This window comes from Stegodyphus dumicola, chromosome 3 (genome assembly GCF_044657685.1).
Source record: "Stegodyphus dumicola isolate Sdum_Otavi_A_Nest chromosome 3, ASM4465768v1".
NCBI classification, from domain to species: domain Eukaryota; kingdom Metazoa; phylum Arthropoda; class Arachnida; order Araneae; family Eresidae; genus Stegodyphus; species Stegodyphus dumicola.
The window spans coordinates 195957817-195970468 of record NC_140770.1 but is presented as its reverse complement, the minus strand read 5'-3'; the positions used below and the strand labels follow the sequence as shown (position 1 = coordinate 195970468).

Here is a 12652-nt window from a genome sequence, read left to right as displayed (position 1 = left end):
AACATTAACTGAATTAGATAACTTTAGCTTAGCGTATAACTCCGTTACACATTAAACGCGCATGCGCACAAACATATTCGCAGCCGTAAGCGTCTTACAGACACTTACGCGCTCTCGTAAACGCCTGTGCGCATGCGTGAATGCGACGCATGCGCAGAAAGTTTGTAGCTTTGAGGTCCGGATTATAGATCATTCTGGATTATGGGTGTCCGAATTAACGACTTTTGACTGTAGTAGATATGCATAAAACTATGATGCAAAACTTTCTAATAATAATTATAGCCACATCAAAAAAATTACCTGAAAATGAACATTTGAAAAGATTGCTTAATAGTCCTTACATTTGATTGATTGTAACTTAAAAGTCCCGCCTTACGTTTGTTTATACATATATTTTAGCTATTCTGTGGCTATCTGAAGAAAAACTCATTTCTGCATTGTTAAAAATATGCTTTTGGATATAACTTTGAAGAATAAAAGCATAACAGGGAAACTTTCAGTATCTATAAGTGCATTATTAAAAATGTGCTTTAAAATATAACATTCGGCCCACCAGCCTGTGAGTGGTAAAATCACTGAACAGTGGCAGTTCTGAGCTGGGTTTGCTTCCAGGTGAACGGGTTAGCTGCATGGATGTTTTCATGTTTTTTCTCATGTGTAATGAGTATACGATCCAGTTTCCCATAGAAAGTCATCCACGAAGGCATCCCTTCCCTTAGGCAGATAACCTGAGTGTGTTTTGCTGTAATCAACTAAACTGGAAGCGAAACTGAATGCAACATTCAGTAAAAACATGAAATGAAGGTTTTTAATAGCTATAACAATGCAGTACTAAATTCCCTAATAAAAGTGGTTTTCAGGAAAATTATCCAAACACTTCTAAAATAAAAAATTCTGATTTTAACTAGTTACAATTCTTTTTATAAAAAGTACTGTGTATTATCTTTTAAGATGCGCTATTGTGATGCAAGAATACTAATGTTCTTCATTTTAAAAGTGTTCTAATTATTTATATTTATGTTTTTCATCAGAGAATGATCAAAATTAAACTTCCATCATTATTAAATGAGCTTGTATGTTAACTTCCCGCTTTTAATAATTTTAATAGAATTTTGTCATCTTTAATTATCATAATAATTTTTCTCATTGTTTTTTATATATTTTATTTATTTATTAGGCTATGATCTGGTAGAATGGCTGATGGACCATCTGAATATTGAAGAATTGGGTAAATACTGTTTTTAACCTGCTTGCATGTCTTTTGCATAGTATATAGGAAGCTTATTAGATAGATTTTTTACTGATGAACTTTGTGATAAAGCTATGAATTAAAATTAGTTACATTATATATGAGCATGTGTTAACATTTCACACATATCACTAAAAATTTCATATTTGTTTAAAAAACAACAGCCCTTTTTTTTTTTTTTTTTTTTTTTTAATTTTGTGTTAGTTCATAAAGTAGTAGTTAGTTAGTTTATTAAGTTTACATAAACTCTTTAATGTTTATTCATTTTCCAAAAAAATTATAAAAACAGAAGTGAGCTTAAACATATTTAATGTACAGTAACTTAACAACACGAGGCTTAATTTTTTTTTTTTTTTTTAATCTTTTCCTTTTCCCCTTTAAAGTTTGTATGCTAAGTATCTGTTTGAAAAATGAAATAGATATTGATATTCAAATAGTTGAAATTGCAATGAGTTAAATATCAATTTATCTAATAAATTCTTAAAATATACTCTTTGAATTGATTAGTGAAATTTTAAAATTTAATTTGACATCTGGATTTTTACATTCTGATCTGAATTATTACTTTGTACATTTCCAAGTTTTAATTAAGTTATATTTTTCCTCAAGAGATTTCTTTTGCTTATATTTTCCTTTTGCCAATACTGAGCAAACATATTTATTTCTTTAAAGTCTCTTTGTGTCCTTTGGCAGAAGCGGTTCATTTGGCCAACCTGTTGTGCCAACATGGTTACTTTTTCCCAGTGGGCGATACTAGGTCTCTAGCCATCCGAGATGACAGTACTCTCTATAGGTTTCAAGTAAGTTCTTTTTTATGTGTGATTGGAAAAATTGATAATTTTGGAATAATTTTTTGAAAAGAAATGCATATTAAAAATATGATGTATATCTGTACTGTGTAACAGAAAGGAGGGGAGCGAACCTTTTTTATACATAATTTTGAATACCAAATTAATCTAAAAAAAAATCTCAACTTAGATTAATTGTAAATTTCATTATGCCATCAATCTAGCAACTGTTATAATACAGTGTAAGTAACTGAAATTCAGGAATAATCATGCACATATATAGATCTCGACATAAATACACAGATGGACAGTTGTTAAGAATGAATCACAAATGGTTATTTAGTGAGTAAAAAAGTAAGTGTGGCTGAATGCCAAGTGAAATAAAATAATGCCAGAATATTAAGACATAAAGGTAATTTATTATATTGTTAATTTGAAATTATTTATTATAAAGTGTTCAACAGACAAAATGATCATTTTGTGATGAATATGGAAAAGTGAAAAAAATGCAATTACCATCCACAAGCAGTTGAAGTAAAGATGTCTGTATGGGATATGGCTACCATGAAGGATGATGCAAGGTACCACACAGTGTGTCATGCTTTGCACAACATTATTCAGCAGTTATTGGGATAATTTATCCCATTCCTCTGTCAGTGCATAGATGAGGGAGTCTGTTTATTGGAAAACCAGCAAGACTCCTTCCCAAAGCATCCCAAACATTTTCAGTGAGATTCAGATATGGAGAACATGCTGGCCATACAAGGCGTTGAATATCCTTTCTCTCACTCTAGACACTCTTGGACAGCAACTATTTGATGACATGTTACATTGCTGTCCATGAAAACAAATTTATCACTGACAACACCACGGACGTGTTCTGCTGCCAACATCATTAATGTATCATTGGGCAGTCAAAGTCCCAGCTGGAAGCATATAGAGCAAATTACAGCTGTTGATTATGATCCCAGTCCACACTATGACACTATATGTAGCATATTGGTCCCTTTCCTGTATGTTTGCTGGACCATTGCACAGTACCATTCTCATGCCAGATCAACTGTTGTCTACAATCCAGTGACACACTGAACCTACTCTCATCTGAAAATAGTACAGAAGCCCAGTGTCTTCTCTATTGTGATGTTGATGACATTATTGCAAATGGGGGGAGGAATAGTGACGTCTTGACAATGTAATGTGGGCAACAGGAGGACGGGTGCTAGTCATGACAAACATCTGGCTGCAGTTTTTCGGGAGATTTGTTTTTAAGTTCCTTTTTGTCGATAGCACTATATACCTATTTTCTGCATGTATCATACTGAAAATTTGACCTACCCTTTGATGTTTGCTACACATTCCATATGTTTGAAATGATTTCCAAGGCCTTGAAACAACAAAGTGGCTGACATCGGACTCCCTAGCAACATCTGTTATTTTTTGTCTTTCTTTGATCTTGCCAATCATCCATGTGTAAAATCATCTAAGTGATGTCAGGAAGACATACTGAAAATTGCAAGTTTGTCAATTGATTCATTCCTGTTAAGCTTTGCTTTTGAACAACAGTCAGTAGGCATCCAAACCCTTCAAATCTCTTATCAGCACTATCATTTGATAAACAACAGCAATCCAAATTTTGCACACACACAACATGTCTTATTGTATCCTACAATTATGCTAATTTTCATATTTTCCTGTCTGTGGTTCCTTCTGTGGTTGCTATTGCTGCTAGTGTTCATCCGTCCTTAGCAATTGTCTACCAGTGAACTTAACAAAATATGTAAAGTTTCGAACTTAATAAGTGCTTCCCTCTCCGTTCCATTTGGGAGGAAATATGAATCCCTTATTATTACACATTTAATTGCATAATCATTTAATTATAACTTATATAATTCATTGAAAATTTTGATGCAGGTTCTAGTTGCAATTCATGCGACAGAAGTTCCCATTGATGAGCAGAAGAAGGCTATATTCTTTTATCATGTAATGATTGGCTGTCACCTCTTGACAACATCTGGATAATGTATATACATATGAAATGTAAAGTTTTATTGATTTATGATAATGAGAATTTTCGGCTTTCATCTTTCCATACATATAAACAATTTTTGGCTAACAACTAAAATGTTTTTTCTTTGAATAGATGTCAGGGCAACATTTAGTAAGCTTTCCCCATTTAGTCTCTTTTGATTTATTATCTTCTTAATTAAGGAAGGCCTCATCTTTTAACATGGTAGTTTGAGACTTCATGTTGCTCTCATCTTGTGTTTTCTCAGGTCATAGGATGTTCAATTTCTCTTTTATATGGCACATTCTACAGATATGTGACTGAGAATATGTGGTTAATGATTACAGTGGGACTGGCAAAGCATTACTTGCTAGTCAGTACAACAGATGAATTTTGACATAGAAGTGAAAACATCTGGACTTTAGTATCCTAAAATATCATCCAAAGTCTGTTCGAATCCATGGCCAATTGTATAAAAGCTGCTGTTTTTGCCACTGATGGATATTAGATTTCTGCATATCGTGTACCTTTACAGTACCAGAAATTTTAATCATTTCATCTCTCTGTTATATATTTGTATAACTAATGTGATCCTGCTAACTACTTTCCTTTACAGTGTAGCATTTTTAATGGCCAGCATTGTGTATAGTTTCTTAACTCTGTATCTAACTATGAAAAACATTAATTTAGAAGTCAAACGACAATTACTAATTTAGAACTCAAACAACAAAAATCAGTGTTATATTTTCAAATTTTCACAGGACTATATTCGATGGTTTTACTGAACCATCATCTTCAGCTGCAAAAGCACAAATGGACTGAGCATTTGCGCTTTTGCAGCTGAGGATGATGGTTCAGTAAAACCACATCAAAACTAGTCCTGTGAAAATTTGAAAATATAAGGCTGATTTTTGTTGTTTGACTTCTGTATTAATATTTGTTCGGCATGATATTGTATCTTAATTATGAAAAACATGTTTAGAGTATTTTAAAATTTGTTTTGTTATATTGACTCAGTTATAGTTTTTGGCTTAATGTAATGTAAGTAGCATATAATGATCTTCTCATTTAATTCTTTAGGCACCGTATTTCTGGCCATCACATCATCAGCCTGATAACACAGATTATGGTAAGGAGAATTTTTATAATATAGTTTTTATAATATAATATATTTAGTTGATTTCAAGATGGTATTTCCATAACATAATTTTGAAGCTATGGATGGAACTTAGTTCCCCCCCGAAAGTTTTATCAGATTCTCTCACTTAAAAAAATAAATAAATAAATAAATTTTAAAAAAAAAGTGAAATTTTCCTTATCACAGTAAAATTTAAAACTTTATATTTTAAATTAAATATTTTAACTTTCTTTAGTATATTAGTTATCTAGATCTTAAAATGGGAGTTAAGAAATAGATACTGGTATTTTTGCCTTGAAATTGTTGGTGTATGTTAAGAAAAACTAATCTAGCAAATGCTGATTTGGTTTCTTTTGAATAATTAGCATTTTTCTGGGAGATAATCTGATGTATATAATTTATTATTAGTTTTATATATTTAATTCCTATTAGTAAAAGTATTGCATTTTGGAGTTATCTAGATATAAGAGGTTCAGTGCAAACATGTGTAAAGGATAGTAAATGACCTATTATATGTGTTTCACACTTTCAGATTATGGATATATTAAAAAAATGAGGAATTTGGAATATAATCTCCAATTAACTGATTGAATAATTGCAATAGTAGCAGTTGCTGTTGTTTATGGATGAAAAGTCATACATTCTATAACAGTATGATGCAAAGTAATTCAAAGGCTCTTCTAAGTAATGATAAATCGGCAACAATGGCAGAGGGACATTGTCTTTATTTAAACTGTATTTGGAATCTCAAGTGCAGTTTAAAATACACTTAAGAAGCGCTGATAATTTTGTACTTTATCCTTTGAGCAGTCTTATAAATGCAGAAACTGTACCTTTTTAAACTCTGCTTTTCTTGATACAAAGTATTTATGTCATGTCACACTTTTTATTATTAGATACATGATTTTTCAATATTTTTTGTCTGATATTTATTATGTGTTCATTATTATTTGTTTCATCAGTTAACATTTAGAAGCATTTTGTGTAAAACTGTAACATTTTATGTATAACAATTCATTCTTCAAGAACTGGTTGTACTCAGCACAATTTTTCTTAACTTATTAATGGGAAAGAAATCCTTCAAAAAATATTCGACTCTCAGGGAACCTCTAAAATTTGTGGCATTTTATTGTGAATCTGGCTATAGTAATCCTTAGCAGTTTGTAGTTGTTTTGATTAGAGAGTATTGTACCTTTTCATATATTTCTCCAACTTCAAACATACATTTTTAGGAATGTTTAGTTTGTACAGAAGATACTAGTTTTAATGTAGCTTATTTGTCTGGAAAGGAGAAATAGTTTACTTTCTTCAGAAAGTCTTATCACAAATTTTCTGCATTATTTATTGTCAATGAGGTATATGTAATTATACTTAGCTTCTTTTTCTGAAACATTCTCCTTCAATATTTTTCTCATTTTAAAATATGTCAGTCAAAACTAATATATTTTGGTTTACTTATTTAAATCAAAGTGAAACTAATTTGTATAAAAGGTGATTTATAGAATTGTTTTTCCAATAATGCTATTTCTCACAGAACCTGTTATCATTCTTTTGAAATTTTGATTTATCAGTTGAATATTGATATTCTTATTAGGCCTTTTTGTAACACTTAAATAAATAATTCTAGATGAATTGCATTATGTTTGAAATTTAACAGTAAAATTTGAAAAAAAAAATTTTTTTTTGAACTAGTTAACTAACCTGTACATGCCTTTTAAGCATTCATAAGGTTATTTAAGAAATTTATTTATTTTAATGAAGGATAAAAATCAATTAATGTATGCAAAGATTACATTATTTGTAAAAAAAAAAGATTTTTTTATTACTATTTTGAAATTGATATTCAGACTTTTAAAATTACTTGCAGATTGAGCTGATGATAACACTTTTGCTAAATTATACAAAAAGGACTAGATTTTAACATTATTTTTTACTTTAATTTTGTATAATAATACATTATTTCTATTGATATACACTAAAAAATTGCTATCAATTTGATCTTATAGCATTTTTTTTTTTTTTAAGTTAAAGAAAAATTAAACAAATAACTTGATCTCAATCTTCTAAATCAGTTAATGCATTATTATAATTCATACTTATATGCTAAATATAACAGTGTGTAGATATGAATTTTATGCATTAAGTATATTGATTTATGGGGAATCTTGTGCATTTTTTTTTTTTTTTTTAAGAACAGTGAATTAATTTATGTGTAGTTTTATTTTTCAATAATGCAGATTTCCATGTGTTATTTGTTTGCAGCTATATATTTATTGAAAAGGTCTATGAAGAACAAGCAGAAACATAGTTTGGAAGAATATGAACAAGTTAGTACTGTTTCTATGTAATAAAATATTCCTTTTATATTTTGGTAATATCTCTTTATATTTCACTTTTCTTTTTACTTCAGGAGGCCTTGGCTCGCCTGAAGAAACTGCTCTGTCACAAATGGGATTTTATTACACTACAAGCAGAAGAACAAGTAAAGTAAGTATTTTAATTTAAGAAAAATGCCTTGCTTGTAGCTTTTATATTTAAAGTAATTTGTTTTTTACATTGTTAGACACATAATGTGAAGCTGAAGTCGAATTTTTAATTTCCATTTTACTTCATAATTACATTTATGTTTTTGAACTATTATTCTACTGTACAGTTATTAAACATTCAAGTTTAGTACAGGTAAATTCTTGAAATGTATGATTAATTTAATGCTATATTGGTAACATAACATGTACTGGATTTCAAGAAAGCTATCCTATTTGCTGTTTGCTATTCACAATCATCCTCTCCATGTCCTTTTAATTCAATTAGACAGCTAGTTATCTGAGCTATAAATTGGATCTTTCGGAAAGTTAGATGGGTTTTCGATGATTAATACATATCAAACATTTAAAAAATATAAAAATATTTCACATAAGCATCATTTTGTCTTATGGCTTTTTGCCATCTGTCCGACAACTGAAAAATTCCTTTTTTTTTTTAAGTTAGTTAGGTTTAGTAGTAAAGAAATCATTGAAGTGCTGTTTGAAAATCTCTAAACAAGCAAACACCAGGATGTGCAGAGAATTTCAAAGTGAGCTGAAGAGATGAGAATCTGAGGTTGTAGTCTAGTGAATATGGTGTGTGACCTAAAACATTCCAATTCTATTCAATAAGTTTTTGTCTGACATTTGTCAAAATGTGGGGCCAATCCTTGTCATGATGGCAGATATCATCCTGATGATTCAACATTCTGAGCTTCAATTTATACTTTTAAAACTACCATTTGAGAACAGTATTGTTTAAAATTTATTATCTGATTTGTTGGCAGCAATTCATAGTTCACAGTCCCTTTGTATTCTCACTATACGTAAAACATTATATTTTATGGATGCATCAGTCTTCTCAATGTTACCAAAGGAGGTTCTTTAGACTTATTTCATGGTCTTTTTTCAATAGTATTATTGTATAACATTCACTTCTCATCTCCAGTAATGAATCATTTCAAGAAAGGAGCTTCATTATTTTTTTTCAGCAAAAATTGGCATGCCGAAACTATATAACTTAGATTTATAACAATGCCTTCTTTTAATACATTCTTGTTTAAAATAATTCTCTATAATTCTTGTTATTATAGAGGATGGTTATCCATAGCAGGCATCTTCTCCAAGGCTGAAATTTCTTCACTTAAAACTGAAACCATCTTTGAATTGTGTCATCATAAACAGCACTTTTTCTTTATATTAGTATAAATTTAATGCAAATTTTCTTCTTTTTTAAAAGCACATTTTCTGACTAGCACATTTTCTTCTTTTTTAAATAAAAAAGCATAATAGGAAGAAAATGAACTTTTGGGTTCTCCATTCTTGGCATTGCACTGAAGAAAACATTATGCCAAAACAACATGCCAGAATTATGCAGCACCAGCAGGAAAGATCTTATTTAAACATTTACTTCAATTAAGGTTCCTTATCAGCAGTAACAAAATATTATAAGAAAATGAAAATCTTATATGCTTTGAAAAATTCCATAAGTTTCTGGATGACCCATTACTTATGAGCGATTAATGTGATAATATGAGGCAATGAAAGGCTGTAAGAAACTTTACAATGTTTATGAAGTGTTTTCAGAGGTATTTTCATCCTTTTTTATTTTAGGCGTTTATTTGTTTTATATTTAAGATTCATATGTGGCAGAGTATTTCTTTCCCATGTACTCTGAAATATAAAATATCATTTAAATATGTGTACTATCCCATTATCTGTCTAAACATAGGGGTGTAAAGTTATGTAAAATATACAAACTGTACAAATATGTACAGTTTGGAAAAAAAAAAAAAAAAAAAAAAAAAAACATAGTTTCTATGTACCTTATGTTGAAGCAGTCTCTTTTATTGCTAATTTGAGATTCTTAATAATGACCTTTAGCATTCTAAAGGAAGAAGAAGCTGTAATGAGTTTCCACTATAACAAATATAGATTTAATGTACTAAAATCAACTGGAAGCTTTTTTACCAATCATTATGATGGAATGGTTGTTATAATGAGTGGTTGTTGTTATGAGTATCCACTTATTTTGTAGTATCTTTTATTATTCCAATTATATAAATCTTATATAATAACTAAATTATAGCTGCACAGGGTAGAAATATAATCATCATGACTTATTGAACGAAGAATTAGTTATATAAAATTAATATATATTTGTAATAGTATGATCATTGTAGGAGCATTGCACTGCAATATAAAGCTATTCAAATTGCACTAGCTGATTCAGTTGGACATAATGCAGCAATGGCATCATTTATTAATATTGCATTTTAGAAACATTTCTGTATGTGATTAGGCTCTGATGGGACAGTTACAGATTATCAGGTAGTAAATTTTAATTCCAAAATAATATTCTACATACCAATTTCTCTTTTATTCTAACTTTTCTAATTTTTTTAATATGTTAAAGACAATCATAGTCTCTGTTCAACAAAGCTCATTTTCTTTCTTTTAAATAGTTAGCAATTTTGGCCGTACCTTACATGGGCAACGCTTTTTGTGCCTAAGTGGTTTGCCGTATGTGGCGTGGCCATCACATTATCAAAGCTCACTTTTATTATTATTACATAATTTATTCTAGTTTTTTTTTGTTTTATAAATGGCATTAGTAATCTGTAGAACAAGCTTTTTCGTATTTTTTCTACTTCCTTTTGTGAAGTAAAGGAAGTATTGTAATCACAAAAAATTCTAGGTACCATATTTCAACAAAAATATCCATTTTGATTGCTATCGAATGCAATTTAATGATGTTTTTGCATGCATCTTTTACGTAAGGACAGAATAGAGAATTCTTTCTCCAAACAAATTATAAAACTGTTTTAAAATGGATTCAGAAGAGATTTTTAGCGGTGTCTATATGTATGTATCCTACGTAACTCAAAAACGAGTACCCTCAGAGCATTGAAATTTCGTATATAGGACCCTTTTTGGTTGCCATCGGCGACACCAATATATATATATATATATAAGTAACAGAGCGGGTATATGCATATATATATATATATATATATGCATATACCTGCTCTGTTACTCGGCTCAATGAGCTTAATTTTTTTAATTCTTATATGTTGGTGAATTGTGCATTTTTTTCTTTAAAAGTGATTGAATTATGTTGTTCTTTAATTTTGGTTAAGGTTTTTATATCTTTATTTAATCTGCATTCAATATTTGTAGAATTATCAACAATTTAAAAGTTGTTTAAGTGTGGCTAAGCCTATTTCTTTATTTTTATTTTTTACTATAGCAGCCATATTTGCTTTGAAGTTTAGCAAAATAGTGAATTAATTATTCCTGCACCTTCAGTGTCTTTATGCCGAGTGAGATCAAAAGGAAACTTTTAGTTTTGTGCACCGAAAAATCTGCCTTTTTTGGCCGCTGGCCGAATTGCTTGTTTTTGCTTAGAAACTGTAATTTTAATTGTAAAAAATGTTTTTAAATTGTTTTAACTGTATTTGGTGTTTTATGTTTTTCTACATCTTTCAATTTTTGATGAAAATATTTTGAGTTTTTATGCATTTTTGTCTTGTTGCAAAATAAGAACTGAATTAATTGAATGAGAAATATATCTCTAATAAAATTCAAGGATATAAGTTTAAATGAAATGCAGGAAAAATGTGTGTGATTTAATATTCTGTTCAAGGAAATCAATTGGTGTACACATCGGCTATTTTCTTTTTGTGTTTTGATTCATTGTGAAATGTACACTTTTGTTTGAGTTCTATATATTACAGTTTGTGGAAGCTTTGTTTAGGAGCTAAATATGAAAGACTAGTAACTAAGCTTTCAAGTTTTATTTTATGTAATTTACATTATTAAATTTTTGTGTGAACTGAAAATGAATGATTCTGACAATAGTACCAGTCACTGTGAAAAAAATTAGGATATTATTGCCAGGATTATAATGTAGGACTTTGTATTGTACCCTGTTTTAATATATGTCATACCGAGTTGGAATATTAACTTGTATGTAGAAATTTCAAGATGTGTAATACATACGAAATGTCAGGTTATGGAAAATAAGTTTACTATTCATACCAAGAAAAAAGTTACAGGAGTAATGATAATTTTTATGATTATATATATATATATATATATACATAATTTTTGGGAATAAATGATTGTTTAGCCATATTTATCCATAAGTGCAATTTTCTTATATTGTTTACACATGTTTATCCATAAGTGCAATTTTCTTACAATTTCATAAATTAAAAACAAGACACACACACATATTTTGGAGACTAGCCTTTTTTAATTTCTTGAACTGCTAAATGGTTAATAAAAACACTGATTGGATGGCATACAAAAAAGTAATTAAACTAGAATTAAAAGTCAGAGCATACAAAGAATACATTTTGTCTCTAGTAAAAATTTGGTCTACAAATATTTAAATTTTATGTTATTTTTACTTGAACATTTTGTAATTATAAGTGAGTTACTTCTTGCCCTACTGGTAATTTAATGTATTTTATCATAATTTAATAGAAATTAGGCTCCTAATACTTACTCTTGATGTTAACCTTAAAAGCAGTCATCTACCTTCTTGTTCACACTTGCTGTATGCTGCTACTGCATTGCTTGATTATACTAATTTAACTACCCATTAATAAGTGTATGTCTAAATATAAATTGATAGCATCATTGCATCTGTAATAACATTTTCTTTATTCATTCAATTTCTTAAACTTTTTGACTCTTCTCATTATTATAAAAATGAATTAATTTAGACTACTTAGATGAGCAAACTATTTACTTCCTCTGATTCAGAAGATTAAAGTGATAAGTAGAATACTAGGTATAGCAGGCATGTAAGTGATTTGTCTAGGTTCATATGAAAACTACTTAATAGAGTCCCTTGTACTGGTAGATATTTTACTATCCTAATTAAACTGGAACTAATTTCTTCTTAAAATTTGCTGTGCAATTTATTGTAGGAATGATTGA

The 12652-nt window shown here is 29.3% G+C and overlaps 1 protein-coding gene across 2 annotated transcripts in view; it reads left to right on the top strand.

The window, feature by feature from the left end:
• LOC118203883 (regulator of G protein signaling 6-like) overlaps positions 1–12652 on the top strand; it is a 208202-nt gene that overhangs the window by 147308 nt on the left and 48242 nt on the right. Inside the window, exons 4-8 of one of the 2 annotated variants that reach the window (XM_085813717.1) lie at positions 1178–1228; positions 1943–2049; positions 5123–5171; positions 7443–7507; positions 7591–7667. In XM_085813717.1, the coding sequence (XP_085669843.1) occupies positions 1178–1228; positions 1943–2049; positions 5123–5171; positions 7443–7507; positions 7591–7667 (349 nt within the window). Of the gene's footprint in view, positions 1–1177; positions 1229–1921; positions 2050–5122; positions 5172–7442; positions 7508–7590; positions 7668–12652 lie in introns of both variants that reach the window. The other variant, XM_085813716.1, reaches the window with a different exon arrangement.